Source organism: Salarias fasciatus, unplaced genomic scaffold (assembly GCF_902148845.1).
Source record: "Salarias fasciatus unplaced genomic scaffold, fSalaFa1.1, whole genome shotgun sequence".
In the NCBI taxonomy this organism is placed as follows: Eukaryota; Metazoa; Chordata; class Actinopteri; order Blenniiformes; family Blenniidae; genus Salarias; species Salarias fasciatus.
Genome location: NW_021941388.1, coordinates 208534 through 227671, shown reverse-complemented (window position 1 = coordinate 227671; position 19138 = coordinate 208534). Strand labels below are relative to the sequence as shown.

General features: G+C 42.5%; 2 protein-coding genes across 5 annotated transcripts; one reads left to right on the top strand and one right to left on the bottom strand.

The window, feature by feature from the left end:
* The first annotated feature begins 532 nt into the window (after nucleotides 1-532).
* Nucleotides 533-4385, top strand: LOC115385490 (tumor necrosis factor ligand superfamily member 14-like). 4 transcript variants are annotated; one of them, XM_030087548.1, is made up of 8 exons: nucleotides 533-637; nucleotides 780-864; nucleotides 1170-1437; nucleotides 2538-2606; nucleotides 2719-2752; nucleotides 2929-2976; nucleotides 3075-3309; nucleotides 3916-4385. In XM_030087548.1, the coding sequence occupies exons 3-8, from the start codon at nucleotides 1186-1188 to the stop codon at nucleotides 4121-4123; spliced, it is 846 nt and encodes a 281-aa protein (XP_029943408.1). In that variant the 5' UTR covers nucleotides 533-637; nucleotides 780-864; nucleotides 1170-1185; the 3' UTR covers nucleotides 4124-4385. The 4 variants fall into 4 exon arrangements, with proteins under 4 accessions (XP_029943408.1, XP_029943405.1, XP_029943407.1 ...); XM_030087545.1 differs by having other exon boundaries at nucleotides 2538-2612; XM_030087547.1 differs by having other exon boundaries at nucleotides 1154-1437; nucleotides 2538-2612.
* Nucleotides 4386-10287: 5902 nt separating this feature from the next.
* Nucleotides 10288-12761, bottom strand: LOC115385492 (uncharacterized). Its single transcript, XM_030087551.1, has 3 exons — nucleotides 12244-12761; nucleotides 12073-12106; nucleotides 10288-11492 (listed from the first exon to the last, which is right to left on the bottom strand). The coding sequence occupies exons 1-3, from the start codon at nucleotides 12673-12675 to the stop codon at nucleotides 11098-11100; spliced, it is 861 nt and encodes a 286-aa protein (XP_029943411.1). The 5' UTR covers nucleotides 12676-12761; the 3' UTR covers nucleotides 10288-11097.
* Nucleotides 12762-19138: the final 6377 nt, after the last annotated feature.

Sequence of the window (19138 nt, the reverse complement as noted above, 5' to 3'; positions counted from 1 at the left end):
TCATAAAACCAACATGGGTTCCTCAAAGTAAAAAGAAAAGGAAGAATAAAACCACCTGAGATTGATGATAACACATTAGTGGTCAATGAGAGAACTTTGCCGATGTCGAATTAGCATAATGTTGCAGAGATGACTTGCAACAGCTTGACCCAGAGTTCAGCTTCCACCTTCACTCCCCGGAGGATTTAAATATTGCACTGTGTTGTTTGAAAGGGACTGAAATTGTGCCAGATGCATTGCTCAGACAGGCAAAGAGATTGTGCAAGTTTCTCAGAAGCAGAGCAGGAGCCAAACTGCTACTGAGTCTGACATAACAACCCAGAAGTGCTCAGCTCCCCCATGAAAAAAAAAAAAAAAAGAAAAGTTGAAGTCAGAGAAAAGGAGAAAAGGAAGTGTCAGCTGCTCAACGATAACTACAGTCAGTAGTTGTAGGGAGTGTCCCACACTCACTCATGCACTCATGCTTTCTCTCTCTCTCTCTCTCTCTCTCTCTCTCTCTCTCTCTCTTTCCCCTCTCTCTCTCTCTCTGTCTCTATCATTTAGCCTCTTCCCCATGTCATCTTCGTTTCCTCCTTTCATGAGCTCGCTTGAAAGGCAATATTGGTGATAGCTGACAGCAGGCATGCGAGCGCAAGAGGTGAGGCAAGACTGAAATCTGTACAGACAAGATTTTCTGTCTCAGAAGAAGTGACAGACTGCAAGGACAAATAACCTCCAGTGGTACAGTCCAGAGAGAAAACTTTCTGTTTTTAATTTTTATTGTATTTTTTTTTTTACAGAACATATTTGCTGACTTATATTTTAAATGAGCTCCAGAGGACTGAGAGAACACTAGTCTGCTGCTGACAAGGATTTCAATTCAAGGTAATTTTCTTTTCGTGATTTATGAAGACAGTGGAGATGAAACAATAAGTAAGACCGAGTATCTTTTTGACTTATCAGATGTGCCACATCTGTGTCTTGTTGTGTGGTTTTGAAGGAGTCTTGGTATGGTGAAATGGTTTTCTTTCCCAGAAGCTGCTTGCACCCTCTGCACACAGCACTGAAGGCAGCCGAGGCCGGTGTCAGTCCCGCTTTCTCATGTTTCGTCACTGTTGTTCTCTGCAACTTTCATCTCTCGGTTTTCTCTCCCCGGTTTCTGTCTGAAACACAGACCATCTCTCTTTCAGTGAGAACACCGTCCTCATGTCGGCCCCTGCGACCTTTAACCTTTCCACCCTCGGCGAGGTGAAGCCCGGCGGGGCGCCGGAGGCCGGCGCGGCCGCCTGTCCTCAGGTGTTCATGGTGGACAGCCAGGCCAGCTACATCAGCATGCCCAAGCAGAGGAAGCCCAGGACGACCACGGCTCACAGGCTGCTGCTCCTGCTGGTGGGCCTGGCCTTGCTGGGACTGCTCTTAGAAGGATATTTTATCTACAAACTTTATCAAAGGATAGAGGTGAGGCTGACGTGTGATTGTGTGAATTTTTTATGCCGGGGTAGGGGGGAGAAAGGAAAATGCTTCTTGCTTGTTTGGTCCAAATGGAGAAATGGAAAGTCTTCTTTTTTTTTTGAGAATTCCCCTATTTCCCTTTACGTCATGCGAGTCGGGGTTGTAAGCTTTACACTGATCCATGTGGGTCATTTGCTCTTTAAGTGAAAAGGTCAACGATGAGAAATGTGTTAGATGGGCTCTCTTGGTTCTGCTTCTTTTTCCTTCTCATTTCCAGTCCAAACACGCAACATTTACGTCACTTTTTACAGTTTCCCAAAATCGCCTATTCCACACCTGCGTGTTTTCTTTTTTAATGTCGCGCACTCTGGTAATTGCATTATACACTTTGCAGCATTTTGAACACCGTTGCCTTAAATTCCCATAGAACCGTTCACATAATCTTCCTGTCACTTCTAGAGAGTGACGACGCCTCATAAATTATACATGCGCGACTTTTATTACTTCTCTTGGATGCATTAATACTACGCTTTAATGTTACCTGCCTTACAATTAGAGCTTTTCTTTAAAGTCAATTTTAAAACGGATGATGGGCTTTAATGTGTCTATAAACTGGCTGAATTCTTAGTGCTTGTTTAGTCCAATCTGTGTCTCAAAGGTTAGCATCTTTCACAGAAAACAATGTAACTGGATAAGACGATTTCACCAGCTGCTGGATTTAGTAAACACAAGTGATTTTGACTCAACTGAATGAGAAATATTTAAAGTTCTCTTCAATGGTGCCATAGGGATTGAATATGTTTCATGGACTTGGGGATTGGCTCCAGCACTAAACTGGATAAAACAGTTTGAAAGCTGGATGGATGGAAGGATGGACTGACTGAAATAAAGCGTACTGAGTTTTTCAGATTTGCATCATTTTTCACATTTTCACACCTCGATGTGAACATTTCTGTGCTTCTGTAAAAGGCCTGCACTGTTTTTTTTTTTTATGGATGCACTTGAACTTTTGGCATCTTGCTTTGCAAACACAACACATTTCGTTGTTTCCCAATTGCATGTTCGTTCTGAATTTCTCAATCCCTCTGCTCTTTTTCTCCGTACAGCCGTTTTCTCCTTCTATATGCCACCCCGCCTGTCAGAACCAGTCTAATCACGCCACATCTGGCCAGCAGGTACGTGTGGGTGAACAGTATGAACATCTGTATTCATGGAATTGCCAAATCCTGCATATTGTTGGATGTTTGCCATATAAATCTTTGATTTTTCTCTCATTGTTTTTTACAGACTGGCAGCACGATGAGTCAAGTGGGGCTCAAAGGTACTGTGTAATACTGCTAATATAAATTATGTGTCTCTACACTGATTGGACATTAAGCAAATTACTTTTTCTTAGAAGTGCTGAAAGGATGAACAACAATTCATCCTTTTTTAATCATAACCGTTTTTAGATGGATCAGTTGATTACAATTTGTGTGTTTGTTTTTTCTTTATCAGATCTAAATCAGATTAACATGCAAAAGAGGGCCTTTGCTCACCTGATTGGTTAGTACTGTCCCACCACTCTAACCCATATGGATTTAACGGAATGAACTTCCAACTCATGTGATTAAACAATTCTTGTGTTATCTTCTTTATATCAGGCGCCAAGAATCATACATTGGAGAACAACGTGGTGCAGTGGGTGAAAGAAGGCGAAGCCTTCATTCATAACATGAACTACGGCAAAGACGGGCTGGTCGTGCAGAAGGAGGGTTACTATTACATCTACTCCAAAGTACAAGTCAATGCTGCAGAGGACTGCTTGCTCATCCAGCACAAGGTCATCAGGGTTACCAAAGCCTATGACCTTCCCATCGAGCTCATGAAATCAAAAAGGTGAGTCACTGAACACATCTTCACCCTCTTCTTCTTACTGCCAGTTGCAAAAAATGTAATTACTTATGTGCCACCTGTTCGTAGTGCCTTTGTATGTTTAGAGGAGTGTGTCGTTCATTTAACAGAATATGCCCAAACTGATCATTTGAGCTGCATTTCAGCTGAAAAATTTCTGAGGAAAAAAAAAGAGCAATCTGAAATTCTATCCAACCCTGTGTTTCTCAGGTTAATGTGGGTAAAAAGCTGCTACATGTTTTCACACGTTCATCCCACAGCATAGCTTTTCTGCAGAGGCTGTTTCACTGGTAGCTAGCTGTGGCGTTGATCTCTCAGCTGCAAACATTGCCCTCTGCTGTCCAGTTCTTTGCGTCCTCCACTACTGAAACACTGTGACACCCAGTACACACGGTCAAAACAGTCCTTTTTTGTTTTTGTATAAGAGAAAATTCCTTCAGTCGTTCATTTGTGATTTTTAAAATTTGCCATGCCATCCCATGTCATTTATCAGTTTAGTGTTTCACACTCCAGGTTTAAACTATCGCTACATCGGTACCTCCTGCAAAATGGTGAATGTGTTTTGAGAAATTCCTGATTTATTTCTTCCAGTTTCCGCTGCAGGACTCCAAAACCTTCAAATGCAAAACCTTCAACTAGTGACGATCTGTGGAACAATTATTTGGGGGGGATTTTTCATGTGCATGGAGGAGACAGAATTATTGTGGAATTGGAGAGTAAACAGAGTGTGCAGCTGCATTCAGGACTCAGTGAAAACTTCATGGGGGCCTTCATGATTTCTCCTTGGAAGAATAATTGAAACGTATTGTGTCCTGCTTTTTCCATGTGTTGGTTTACAAACACATGCTGTGATAATTTAATGCAAATACATATAATATATGCATCAATCAATATTCGAATATTTAACGTTCTTGATGAATGTGATTTAATCCTTTGTGAAAAAAATGACAACATAAAGTTTGTGGTATCATTGAAACAGATCTGAAATTCAGGTTTTTTAAACCTTCTGAATATTTTTGTTGTTCCATAGTTTTGTTTTCTTAATAAAATGTTTTGACATAATTAAAGCTTGTGTCTTGTGAGTTGTGTCGAGACAGACGACGACATCAACGACAAACAAGATTTTCGTTTTTATATTCTGTGAAAGAATAAGAGGCAGATTATTTTTAAGATGAATAACTGAAGTGAACAGTGTAAAAAAAACATACAGTGTGCCGTGATATATGATAGAAATCATCCTGCTACAACCACGCATCATAAAACTGTATGTGTGTGTGTTTGTGTGTGTGTGTGTGTGTGTGTGTGTAGAGCAGGATGTGGTTTGTAAGGATGCAGTAAATGAGGTGGAGCAATGAGACTGATTGTGGTGTGTATGTGTGTGTGTGTGTGTGTGGGGGGGGTGTTACTTAAACTGACTCAGCTTATCTTTCACTTTGCACTGGAAAGTTTCGATGAACCTGCTGCTCCTTCAATAGGGGGAAAGTCTCTGAGCACATAGAGAGGAAGGTGTTCTGGATGGAATTAGATTACATAAAATAACCATCCATCCATTCATTCATCCGCTCCTCTTCTGCACCGCTTTATGTGTTCCATGTCACAAGGTAAATCAAGAAACCTCAAAATTGAAAAAAAAAAAAAAAAAAACTAAACCGTGCAGGAAATAATCGAGACAGACAGCAAAATCACAACTGATACCGTGTAAATGAGTGGAAACACTGACCTCAGAAGCTTTGGAGCTATTCAGGTCATTTCCTGCTGTGGCACAGATAAACACAAGTGCATCTACATGCACATGTACAAACAGGATATTCTTGCAGACTCGAGCACCAAAGCAGTGTGCAATAAAATGCATTATGTTGTTGATTTGAGTCAGCGCAGTTTGAGGCCCTTTTCTTTGTTGTGAGTTGGCATTTCTACTGCATCTCAGAAGAATTCACAAACAGTGTTATTCAGTTACTTTCAAATGACAAGTGCACTCACTGCTTGCCTCATAACATGGGAGCCTTTTGGACTGACAGCCACAGATTACCAGAGAAGCCCAAGACTGCAGAATTTACATCAGACTTGATGGATAAATTGAGAAAACGTTCACAGGAATAACATGCAAACTCCACGGAGAAAGTAATGCTATATCCAAAAAGCAAAACAAAAGCACTAATAACACTAATCATATATCTTATCATATCACAATATGCTCCTCAGTACATTTACTTACCAGCTAACACTCATTGGATACTGATCAATAGTATTAAATCAATTTGTAAAATGTATCAAGAATCGAGAATCTTTATTGTCGTTATGCAGAGCACAACAAAATTTTGATCAGCAGCTCTTGCAAAACATAACATACAGTAAAAGACGTCTAGAAAAAAGTCTGAATAACTACGTATTAAAGCAGAATAAAAAGTGACTATAGTGCACAGTGAAATTAAATCTTCAAGGTGATCGGCTTAAGTACGACCAGCCCTCCTTCGAACTCGGTTCTCATGTACTGAGTCGAGATGTGGCAGAGGACTCCCCACAATCCCCTGTGCTGTTTTCACCACCCTGGGTGACACCTTCCTGTCCTGTGCTGTTTCCATACCACACTGTTGCACTCAGACAGAGGATGCTCTCGATTGTGGCTCTGTAGAAGTTTGTCAGAAGCTGAGGGGAGAGTCCAGTCCTTTTCAGCTTGCGGAGGAAGAAGAGCCTTTGGTGGGCCTTCTTCATCAGGTGGGATGTGTGTGTGGACCAAGTGGGGTCAGCTGTAATGTGGATGCCCAAGAACTTGATGTTGTCCACCTGCTCCACCTCCTCCCCATGAATGTAGACAGGGGAGTTCCATCCTCCTGGATCTCCTGAAGTCCAGAATGACCTCCTTGGTCTTGCTGGTGTTCAGAATGAGGTTGTTGTGTGCGCACCATCCCGTCAGGTGCTGGATCTCCTCTCTGTCATGAGTCTCATCATTGTCCGATAGGAAACCCACTACAGTGGTGTCGTCAGCAAACTTCACAACCATGTTTGTGGGCTGAACAGCGGAACAGTCATGTGTGGACAGTGTGAAAAGGGCCGGGCTGAGCACACACCCCTGCGGTGTGCCTGTGCTCAGGATCAGTTTGGACGATGTCTGGTCCCCAATTCTCACCACTTGAGGCCTGTGGGTGAGAAAGTGTTTGATCCAGAGGCACAAAGAGGCTGACAGACCAAGGTTGTGGAGCTTCAGTGTCAGGATTCAGTGTCCGGGATTACAGTATTAAAAGCCAAACTGAAGTCCACAAATAGCCTCCTATAACACAGGCCTTGGGACGCTCCAGATGAGTCAGGGCCGTAGGCAGTGCTAATGAGACCGCATCCTCTGCCGACCGGTTCTTCCTGTAGGCAAATTGTCTGTCCAGAGTAGCAGCGATGATGTCCTTGATGTAACCTAAGACAAAGCACTTCATAATTCCCGGGGTCAGAGCAACAGGATGGCAATCATTGATGCAGGTGACAACAGATTTTTTAGGCACAGGCACAATGATGGAGGACTTGAGGCATACAGGAACTGAAGCGAGCTGCAGGGACAGGTTAAAAATGTCCACAAAAACACCAGCCAGCTAATGTGCACACCGCTTCAGGACCCAACCTGACACCTTATCTGGTCCTGAGCCCTTGTTGGTGTTGATCCTCCTCAGAGTGGAGCTCACCTGGTGCTGCTGCAGGACGATGGGCTGGGGCTGCTCCTCAGGCTGAGGAAGGTGAACAGTTTCGGTGCTGCCAGGTGTGTCAAAGCGTGCAAGAAAACTGTTCAAGGTGTCAGGCAGAGTGGGGTCGTGGCTGATCTGCTGGTTGCTGTTCTTGTAGTCCGTAATGGTTCTATCATGCCTCTCCACATTTCCCGCGGGTTGTTGTCAGTAAAGTGCCCCTCAATGTCTGTACCTTTGTTTGGCCTGCTGGATGCCCTCCTTCAGCTCTTCCTGGGGCCCTGCTGTAGGCCAGTCTGTCACCTGACCTGTAGGCTGCGTTCTGTGCTCTGAGCAGAGACCGCACTGTGCCGTCACACCATGGTTTCTGGTTTGGAAACACCTTGAGGAGCTTTGTGGGTAGAACAGCATTAGTACAGAACGGCACGTAGCTCAGGATGGATGATGTGCATGCCTCCAAGTCTGAGTCATCTTTGAACACCTCCCAGTCCGTGAGTTCAAAACAGTCCTGTTGTGGTGAAACAGCCTCCTCAGTCCATACCTGATCTTTTTTGGTGGTTGGTTTGGTCCTGCAGATCACAGGTTTATACGCTGGAATCAGTTCCACTGACCTTCCCAGGTGAGGAGCAGCTGCAGCCTTGCATGCCCCTGGGATGTTGCAATAAACTTGATCCATGTTATTTTCTCTGGTGGGAAAGTGAACAAACTTGTGGAATTTTGGAAGCACTGCCTTTAGTTTCACATGACTGAAGTCTCCAGCCACAATCACAGCTGCCCCTGGGTTGGAGTTCATCTCCCTGCTGATCAGACAGTAGGGCCCCTCTAGCACTAGCTTAGTGTTAGCCCGCGGTGGGATGTAAACGGCGATGAGCAGGATGAAGCAGAACTCTCTCACCGTTTTGAACGGTCTGCATTTCACAGCCAGGTATTCCAGATCGGGTGTGAAGTGCGTTCCGATGATGTATGTGGCTGAACACAAGGACTTGTGGATGTAGACGGCGAGCCCTCCACCTCTGCATTTGGCAGAGGCTGCAGTCTCGCTAGCTCCACCACGGCGCTGGGTGTGTTATTTGTTATACAGCCAGGTTTCAGTGATGATCGCCACACAATCGTCTCGCCCTCAGCTGCATCTCGTCCATTTTGTTGGTGAGTGATCCATGATTCTTCACATTTCACCACGAGGACAAAAGCATTCCTGTGTTGTACCTTTTGGTGACATGTTGTTTGTGTTCTGTTTCCAATATGAAATTGAAATGGAAAATTGAATATTGAAAAAAAAGTCCCGACAAAGATGTCATTCAAGAAGAGTGCCAATAAATCTCCATGAATATACACAGTGACTTTGAAAATGCCCTTCTCAAAGTGCATTGATGGGTTTTAGTGACCCCTGATTGATGCACAGCCGGCACACAGCCTGTCTTGTGTTTAGACCGGCGTCTGCTGAAATTGGTTTCAGCTTCACTGAATTAGTAGATGAGCTAGAAATGAAATTTTCATGTGTAACAAATGAACATTTCGCTTATCTTCAGGGTCAGTGAATAAATACTTCTATACACCTTCAGACCGTATCTCAGGAATATAAATGCACACACACGTGGATGAGTTTCTGAAGGCGTATGATAACCCAGCGATTAACCGTTGAATGCTTTTGAAACGCGCTCTGAATAGCAGGATGCTGCATGTCCAAGGAGAGACGTGAGAAATGCTGCTTTCGCTCTGAACCACCAGAAGGGTTTGATGGCGCTGATCTGTGATTGACAGCAGATGTCAACCTGCCGCGGCGTGGGTGGGATGACATACGGAAAGAGAAACTGAGAAAGTTGCACTGCAGCGTCTTCGTAAATATTCTCACCAACATCAAAGTGCATGACAAGACAAGTGTGTTTATGATTGTAAGACGCATCAGAACAAGTGTGACACAGGAAAGTGGTTCCAGTTCCACCGCTCGTCATGCAGACAGATGGTGCTCAAACATTATCGCCTTCCATGTAGATGCGCCTGGAAGTTAGTGGAACTAAAAGAGCATGAGATGCAAATTAAATTGGTTGAATGCTTGACTCCTTAATGGATTTCAAGTAAGATTAATGTATATAAAAGCGGACTTGAATCGTAAATAAATTTAGGGTAATTAAGAAAATGTAATCTTCTTGGAAAAAGTGCGGATTAATGGAACAGAATTAGTTTTACCTTGATTTGTGCTTATTGTTTAACTGTGTTTCACAGTTTTACGCACACAGAATTTAGTCCAACTGATGATATTTAATTCAATCTTTGGCGGTCTGTGACCTAAATGCCGCTCCACGTCTCCAGGTGTCTATCGTGTGGTTTTCTATGGGGTGACTGGATGAAGTAGGAAACGGCTAGCTAGCGGAAGATCTGGACATATTTTTCCGCTGGCTTGGAACATTCAAATTTCCACTTTCTTAGCATTACAGTGAAAATTGCTGGCAATTGTGGGGAAGATATACAGTCACTACCAGTCAGAGGACTGACTGTCTGCAGGGTCCTGTCCTGTTTCACTTTGAGAGCTACGTCACTTCCCTGCTTCATCAGACAAAATACAATCAGGAAAATGGTCTTGAGGTCTGAGACACTTCTCAGACGTGGTGAGAAAAACTCATGCCCTCCTGCGTGTATTGATTGCTCAACTGACACATTTTTTTGAATGAAACACTGCATGCAGTAGGAGGTGTAATGTTGTGACAGTCGTAGAGTAACAGTTATCAAAGGTAACAACCATTAGTGTAATAATTTTGTAAATTTGAAATATAACAAAGACAATGATGTAAAAACTACTCAATGATATGATGCTACTTAAGAAATTTTTGTGCACTACGACAACCTAATTTTTCTTTCTGTGCTTATTTTTCTGGCTTTTCTGGGTTTCTCAGTACCTGACGGGCTGTCTCAACAGTGGTGAAGCGGACCCGGTACGGTGAGACAGTGGTTAGCATTGCAGCTGCGTTTGAGGTCAGTCGGTGACTCTGAATGCGAGTACGTGACACTGGCTCAGTATTTCAAATTCAAGCTACATCTCCAGATTGGTGGTATGCTACACAAACGTCTGCATGTTGTTTGTTTGTCACAATTCTAGTTTTTTTTTTTTTCTAAACCACACCGGAGACTAAGTGAGCAGGATGTGATGTGCGTCCAGTTCCTGGCAGAAGCTGCGTAACGGCAGGGAACTTTCCCTAACCTGCTAACCGCTCGCTGATTCCACTTGCCCAGATCACTTTCATTCTGCAGTTTCCAACTGTCGCACCAAAACAAACTTTCCGTTTAACAAATCCATGTTTAATATGGACGATAACAACGTACATTCAACAGTGATTAGTTTGTCCATAGGACTTACATATTTCTTCAGAACAATGTTTTCTCACAAAGTGTCCTGACATTGTTTCTGACAAATGAAACAAAGAGGCGCATTACAGGCATATACAGTCATCCTGATCATGTGCTCATTCCACTCAGATAGTTTTTAATCACTTTGTTTCCTTGAAAGCTGTTTTCAAACAGCGTTACTCATTGTTTTTACTTATCATTTGCTTAAAAAAAGAAAGACAAAATCGTCTAAATGACCAAATACAGATGCACTGAGAGCAATTTCTTTCAAGATTTTGTGTATTTCAGGGCAGAATTATATTTACAAACTTTGTAAACAATAGATAGATGACTCTGACATTTCATGTAAGAAACCTGTCTCTGAAACTGCCAGTGAATACTGAGTGAAACAACAGTTTATTGCACATTAGCATCAATGTAGTGGCATCGCAGCAAAGTTCAAGAGGATAATAGTTATAAATACATAAATACTTATGTGCTCCAGAATAAATATATTACACATACACACACATACACACTCACATACACACACACACACACACACTGTCTCTGTAGTCTGTGTCCCATTTTCATTATAAGTGCAACTTCCCAGGCTCCGACTTAACATTTCCCCATCAGTCACCTTCAGTTTGTATAAAACATCATAGCTTTGCAAGCTGCCGACAGAACCTGCCTGTAAGCGTCCGCTCACACCTTTAAAAATAACAAACTGGAGTGTATCTGTCCAGAATACACGAGTCCCAGCAGCGGCATCACTGCACACACGTCAGTCCACGAGGAACATCCCAAGTCCCGAGCCTTGGCTCTCCAGTTTCCAGTTCTGCAGCCCTCTTGGTGTTATGTGGGCGCTGAGTTTCTCCACACCTAACCGGGTTACAGTCCAGCACCTCTGCGTCACAGATCTCTCTTTCGATGGAAGCTGATCTGTCGATGGAAGATCCACATCGCAGGTGAGCTTCTCGTTCACTTTCACGCTGAGTCGGCCTCTAGTGCAGTTGGCGGTGCAGGTGACATTGAGAGTCACGTACATGAAGTAGTATCCTTCCCGTCTTGGGGTCAGCGAATGCACTTTTGAGTTAAACTCAAAGTTGCGTCCGACAGATGTTCCGTCACCAGAGTGGATTGCAGCCAGTAGCATGTTGGAGGAATAATCCAGCTGGCCTGAAGGAGCAGACAGACACATTCAGTTTAGACGCTGTTCATAAAGTCTGAACAACACAAGTGAATTAAAAGCCTCTCTGAACCATCTACGCTCACCCCAACCGTCAGCCTGCTCTAACAAAACCCTCAGTGATCTTTATGCTGACCAGAATGTTAACACGAGTCATTTATCGCTGTCGTTATTACGTAAAGCTTTTGGTTGAGTTGTGATCTGGTACAGATCATGATCTAAGTTTAAATATACTTGTGTTTCAACAGTAAAATTTATGGAAAAAGGCAAGAACAAGTGTTTTGAACTTCTATAGTTTGTGAATGCTGCAGTCAGGACATCTGATACTTATATATCATTACCCTCTCAAACCAATGGTCAACAGATGCCTTTCTTTTCTTAAAAAGCACAAATATATAATATTTAATATTTAAAATTAACATTATTGATAAATACTAAACAAAACTGCACCATATGTGCAACTAAAGATGTATTCCATTTTACAAGAGATGGTCAGTTTGATCAAACAGTAGAAAAACAATCATTTCTGAGCAGTATATATTTTATACATTCAACAAATAAAATACTTACCGGAAATTGATTCCAAATAGACAAAGTTCTCCGTCTGTTGGCAGAAGCAAACAATAACAAAGCTGATTACTAAGTGTGAAAAAGGATCGGAATACAGATTAAAAAAAAGTTTTCAGGATAGTAAAGAAATTAGATTACTGAACGATGATAAAAAGATGTGCAGATTGTTACCTGGTATGTTTGAGGTCGTGTCTCCCGCAGAAGGTCATACTTCTGACTGCTGGGCTCCGACTTCATCACAAACATCACCCCGCAGCCCGTCACCGCCGCCATCGCCACGTACAGGAAGACGATGGACACGGTGAAGAAGACGTCCAGACAGCGTCTCCGCCGGCGGCGCTCGTGCAGAGACTCGGGGTCCACTTGCTTCCCCTGAGGTTCCATCCGTCGGCAGGAGGCGGTCTGCGCGTGGAGAAACGGTGCGACTCTCTCGAGACTGACGAACAAACTGGCGCAAAGCGCAAACTTGAAGAGTTGCACAGCTCCTGTGGTCCGGGGCGGCTTTACATCCACGGTTGTTGTTATTTTTGATATTATAGTCCTGGCAGGCGTCATGCAGTCCGGTCCGACCCTGGCAGTGAATGCTGCGACCCGAGGCACCATGACGCCCTTTTATCCGCCTGCCCTGCTGACGCGCGCCGCGCTCGGTTTCATACCGAGGAAAAAGTGGAAGTCATGGGTTTCCCAGTGCTGAGACAGAGGCGCGCGCGCACACAAACACACACTCACACTAACACTCTCACACACACATACACACTCACACACAGACACAAACGCGCCCACTTTTAGAGTTGCAGCGTGTTGAGACTCGAGAAAATGCCGTTGCGCAACTGAGCGACAGTGGTGGAAAACGAAAGGAAGAGAAAATCTAGACATTCAACTTTTCTGCATATACTGATAGAATCAAGACGAAGTTAGCTATTTCTATATTTTTTTTATTTCGTTGTATTTTTTCATACTTTCCAGTACACCAGGTTTGGTTTGCCTGTTGGTGCTTCTGATTATAATCTGAGTCTTCTTAATCGTCTAATTATAGCTGCATCTTTTGTCACCTATTTGACCAAAATAGTTCTTTTTCTTCTTGATGGGGCAAGTTCCCCTGGCTTAGTTCAGTTTATTCCGTGCAGTGAACTGTCAGTTACCACTGTCACCTTATTATTTAATCATTTGATTTATTTTCCATGAATACCTCCAAAGGGAAATCAGTGTGGCATATTTGCTTTAGGCTCGCTCTCCCTGTTAATATAAGGTTTAAATGTCCTTTTTATAGCCATTACATAGAACCAGTCTCTGATATTTCTCCCATGCTTCCACTCTTTTATTTTTATTTTCTAAATCTTATTTTCAAACCGGCATTCACTGTAAAGTTTGAGGGAGATGTGTCAGTAAATTGAGGTTTAAGGATTTTCGTGATCTAAAACACACGTCAGTTGCGCACGTTCTCTGCCTTCCACTGCAGGCGCTGAATGTTGACCTTGCAGGAACAGACCTCTGCCAATCCAAAAAATGAAAAGACTTGAACTTTAAATCAATCTGGACAGACTCATAATAATGCAGGCATCCCTTTTTGCTAAATGCATATAAGATTAATTAAAAAGTCACTTTGAATTGGGTTTACAACTAAACGGTGACAAAATGTTTCCATTCTACTTCCGCTATTCAATAAATGGAGCATCAAGTGCAATGGCACAATGGGCGGTGTTATTTAAATTTTTACAGTTAAACAAAGTTTTGTGTGTCAGTAGAAAGTTTAGAAGTGTTGATTGGGGGGGCATTATTCGTTGGAAAAGTTGTGGACCTTTTTCAGGGCTGAGGTTTCAGGCTCAGGAGAGGATGTGCAGTCTGGCAGTTTTGGTGAAAAATGTTTCGATTTCATCACCAACTTTGCATCATGATTCACAAGCACATATGACAAAAGTAAAATGGTTGAAAGACTTGTGGAAATCCCCGTGTGTGTGTGTGTGTGTGTGTGTGTGTGTGTGTGTGTGTGTGTGTGTGTGTGTGTGTGTGTGTGTGTGTGTGTGTGTGTGATGCAGAAACAGACAAATGTGTATCAACTTGCTCAAGGATCTAAAAATTGATTGTATCAGAAGACACTCCTTTTCTCCGCCTACTTTTTGCATTCCTTGTAAACGGTCATGTTACAAAAATAGTTTCAGTGATGCAAAATGCGGGAATGGAAATTTTTCCATGGCATTGATTTTGGGAAAAACACAAAAAGGTTTAAAGTTTATTGTGAAAGCATAGGGTCGAGAGGTCATGATCATCAGGATGATGCTCCAAATCATATTCTGTAGTTCCTTCCTGTCGTTCCTTTAAATCACATTTTTAGTTTTTGTGGACTGAACAGTTTGAGTTTACATTGCAAACAGCAGTCATGCGACTGAAGTTGTGATACTAGAACACACACTCACAACACAAGCATGCACGAGGACAATTATCTGACATTAGATGTCCGCCGCCACACCAACTCTCACGATTTTATTGCATCAAAAGTCGTCTTCTGGCAGCTGCTCAAAGATACGTTGAAAAATACCTTCGTGAAGAAACAGAAAGCTGCCATGTCTTTTATGTTTCTATCCACAAGTATTTAATTTAGAGCCAATCATTCGTGAATAACTGGGAATCAGCTGAAGTTCAGACAGTCATGGGGATGCTGTGCAAAGAGCGTTATCTCAATCTGGTGCTGATTTATCCAGATTCGCCCAACTCTGAATTGATGGATTACTGATGTGCTTGTTCCCCAACTTTCACTGCATGCAGGTAAAAATGTTTTGACTATTATTTTGCAAAATATTAAAATAATAGTCACTTTTACTTCATAGATTGGTGAACTTATTCTGAAGTTTCAGATGTTTTGATGTAATTACTCAACCTGCTGAAAACACATTCCTCCAGTGTCAGTTAGCGAATCATGTAGGACAGAGGTTTTCTTCAGAGATGCTCAAACAGACTCATTGACTGGGATCATATGGCTTCGTCTGTATGGAGTGGAAAATGAAGCAAATAACTGCACAGAAATATATCAGAAGTACTCGCTGTTGCCAAAAGGTCAGAAAACTGTGACAGATACTGTAAATGTTGTCACAGCTTAAAGCAGCAGTGAATAACACTTGATAAAACTAAATATATTTCTATTTGCTACACTATTTCATATTGCTTTTAGATAGACTCACCTATATGAGAAGAAAGCAAGAGGATTATTACAAGAATCAAAATGGGAATCATTCTGCAGCAGTTTTCCAGTAATGAGCATGGATTTGAGTTCCTGCCTTGTTTTTTTTGCATGATAGCGCTTCACTGATTTGAGCCTCATCGAATCAGGAAACAATTCATATGAACTGGAGGTCACATAAATGTTCAACTTCATTTTGTCTTATTTATGTGGGCTTGAGATTTCACAAACTCCTCTTCCAGTAAATATTGAACTCTGCTAGCAAAAGCCTAAATACCAAGTCATGAAGTAAGGATCGCAAATCTTAAAAACACAGCAGTCTTCCTGCCAGATGCTCTCAAACCAGAATCGATAAAGTACAACATAAATATTTCACAGCTTTGGCATGTCTTTAGTTTCTGCTAAATGAATAAAGTACGTCGATGACACGCTTCAGTTGCAGACTGGCACCTAATCTGACATCAGTATCATTTACGCAACATATTTCGTTCACTGCGTCGTACTCGCTTTTTCAGACTCCTTCCAGATGCTGTTGGAGAGATTTCACAATACATGTCCATATTTGCCAGTTTTTTTCTTTGTTTTTTTAATCATCAGTCCTCTGTTGTAGAGTTTGGAGTAGATGTGCCGGCTGGTCTGTAAAGCCTGTGGATCGGAACTTTGTTTTGTTTGTTTTTTCACAGTTCAAGTAAGTTTGGCCTTTTCGGTAACATCCTGGTCTTCCCAAAATGGTTCTAAAGTCATAGCATGTGATAACGAGGAATGAGTCGCTTCACCGACTGAAATACCATCAGGAGTGAAACCACGAAAGTGTAGTGGTGTGATGGGAAAAGAGTGGGGGCTGTTTCTGCGTGGGAGTGGTAAAGACGGAGAAAAGGAAGTAGCACGAAGCAACAGAATAATTACAGGCACGCTCCCTATGGCGGGTTATGAGAAAAAAAAACACATTTCTCCTGTTCCTTAATGAAACCAAACTCACTTTGAGGGCCATGACACATGTTTCCATTGTTTCCACCTTTTTTAATGAAAGAGAAGTAACCTGGATTCAATTTGATAACACCCACAGCACATGATTAATACTGAGTGTGTGTTTTGGGGGGGGGGGGGGGGGGGGGGGGGGTTTCAGAGAAATGTGACATGCCCTTCCCCAGCATTGCTTTTTCCTTTCGTGATACTAGAACTTTCAAACTTTCAAAAATACATCATGAAAATAAAATACCTGTTTGGGCAAAACTATCGGCTATTATAATGAACACGCAAATGTTTAGACTTGAAATTATCGTGTGTTTATTGGTGACAAAATATGGTTTTGAATTGAACTTAACTTCATGACAGCGAGTGCAGCAGTTATGACGGTTAACAGAGGACGTATACAGACTGGTCAAATCTACAATTCCATCTAATGGTGTGAAATCATTACAAGATTTTTAAAAGGCACGTACATGGAATAAAAATCCATTTAAAAAGCACGTGGGGTGTGAGAGTTGGTGAGGGCACAGTGTGGCTCAAAGCTCTGTGAGGTGAGCTCAGACACACACACTTTGGAAACCCTGCTTTAGATTGAATATGCATAGAAAGTAATGTTTAATAAGAATCCACTGTTGTTTGTAGTCTGGCCTCCCATGTGCACTGTCTGCATGTTTTTAAGGGTGGTGTGGTGTTGAGGTTTACAGTCTGCTTCATGTTAGTAATCGTCCGAGGTGTGATGATTGAGGTTCACGTGAGAAGAAAATGTGTCTATCGAGAAAATACGTTTCTCCACAAGGAGGGTTGTACAAAGGTCAGTGAAGGTGATCACTTTCCCCATAGCCAGAGGACGTAGCAAAGACTAGCACTCAGCCGCCAACTGCGCAGTCATCACGTATGATTCCACAGCTGTCGTCACCGAAAGTGATGAAAATGCCAGAGAATTGAGGAACTATGTCAAATTTTATTGGCATGCTAAAGTTGCTCTGTCGGTACAGCTATCAGCAAACAGGAATATTAATAAGCTCAGCAGCTCAGACCCACCCACTGCTGGATTTTCTGCGGTGGGATTTACAAGCTGACTTTTCTGACAGGAGAAAAATACCAATGTGATGCGCTGGGCTTTTTTGTTTTTTTAAAAGAGGGAAGTCGCTGTGTCTTTATTTTCACTTCATTTTTCCAAAGTTTAAGTCATCTCTGGCTCTCTCTTTCTCTCTCTCTTTCTCTCTCTCTTTCTTTCTCATACTTGTACTGATGATGTTTCTCTTTTTTTCCTGTAAACATATAAAAAACTTGCTGACTTGACAAAGGAGACAAAAGGGACTCCCGCTGTAGTGCTTGTGCTGCCCTCTACAGCAAAACCCCACTGGAGCTCTTGTTTTAACATAAGGAGCTACATCGTCTTACCTCACATAAATAAAAAGTCATTTTACACACAGAAGTTGAAAAGACAATTTACAGTTCTGTGCTTGGATTTGTCTTTATAAATAGTCTGCTTGTTAGTTATGTTATAATTTTAGCTCATTACATCATTTCAAAACCTCCACTCCTGCTGATTTCCTCAGATTTAACCTGCTAAGAGCCAAAAAGTCAGCTGAGCATTGAGTCAGAGTAACTGTTTATTTTTGTAGTGGAGGGCTGTATAGTGGATTAGTGAAATCCTTCACTGGGAGAAAATCCCCGGTTTGAGTTTACTTTGTGTTTTACTCTCGAACAGAAACAAGAATCACTGACCATCAGCTGAGTACACAAATAAAGCCTCAACAGCTGTGCTTCTATTTCCCCCTATAGTCAATACCCCTTATGCCCTAAACGCCTGACTTAGTTTTACTCATCGGATCAGTCCAGAACACACTAACTTTCTTTTCAAATCCAGAATGATTTATTATGACACTTGCAGGTATAGCTCAGGAAAACAAACCTATATATGATATAGGCTCATGACACATAGAGTGAAATGTTTCAAGCCTTTTGATGATGCTGGCTTGCAGATCGTGAAAACCCAAAATTCAGTGTTTCAGAAAATTACAACATTAAATTAAATCAATCAAAAACGGTATTTTGAGAAGATATTTCACAACACATATTAACAAGACATTTCTATGCACCCAATACTTGGTTGGGCCTCCTTTTGCATCAATTACTGCATCCGTGTGCCGTGGCAGGGAGGCCATCCACCTGTGGCTCTGCTCAGGCGTAACGGAGGCCCAGGTTGCTTTGATAGCAGCCTTCAGGTCGTCTGCACTGTTGGGTCTGGTGTCACTCACCTTCCTCTTGACAGTACCCCACAGATTCTCTCTGGGGTTCAGGTCAGGCCAGTTTGCTGGTCATTGAACCAGCTCTTAGCACCTGTGTTAGTGGCTGTGTGCTTCAGAACACACGGAGGAGCGACGCCAGCAGATGACACGGACCACCAGCAACGTGGATTCTGAGGAACAGCCCCGTTCTTTTTCTCCACAGTAAGACTCTATTTGTTATTATTTGTGTCTTGACACGAGGAACGCCACATTTGTATCCCACATCTAAGATTCGTCTGTCTGTAGTGTCTCTTGATGCGCTGACTCCAGCCTCAGTCCACTACTTGTGAAAATCCCTCAAATTCATGAATAGATTTTGCTTGACAATCCTCTCAAGGCTGCGGCTCCTTTTTGCTGGTTCACCTTCTCCGATCAAAACTTTTCCTTCCACTCAACCTTCTATGAATGTGCTTGGAAGCCGCACCCTGTGAACAACCAGCTTCTTTAGCGATGACCTTTTGTGGCTTGCCCTCCATGTGGAGGATGTCAGTGACGGTCCTCTGGACATCTGTCAAGTCAGCAGTCTGTGTCGCCTCCTGACCCAGACTGAGAGATCAATTAAAACTCCCAATTTCATTTGTTTTTAATAAGTTTATTCATCTGAGAAAATTCATCTCTTTGAACTAGT

What these genes read in the sequence shown, in the direction of transcription:
- LOC115385490 (XM_030087545.1), top strand. Translation starts at nt 1,186, where the DNA reads ATGTCGGCCCCTGCGACCTTTAACCTTTCCACCCTCGGCGAGGTGAAG. An exon ending in AACTTTATCAAAGGATAGAG is followed by an intron (nt 1,438 to 2,537) that starts GTGAGGCTGACG and finishes TTCTCCGTACAG; the next exon opens with CCGTTTTCTCCTTCTATATG. An exon ending in GAGCTCATGAAATCAAAAAG is followed by an intron (nt 3,310 to 3,915) that starts GTGAGTCACTGA and finishes TATTTCTTCCAG; the next exon opens with TTTCCGCTGCAGGACTCCAA.
- LOC115385492 (XM_030087551.1), bottom strand. Translation starts at nt 12,675, where the DNA reads ATGGTGCCTCGGGTCGCAGCATTCACTGCCAGGGTCGGACCGGACTGC. An exon ending in CACGACCTCAAACATACCAG is followed by an intron (nt 12,107 to 12,243) that starts GTAACAATCTGC and finishes TTCTGCCAACAG; the next exon opens with ACGGAGAACTTTGTCTATTT. An exon ending in CTATTTGGAATCAATTTCCG is followed by an intron (nt 11,493 to 12,072) that starts GTAAGTATTTTA and finishes CTGCTCCTTCAG; the next exon opens with GCCAGCTGGATTATTCCTCC.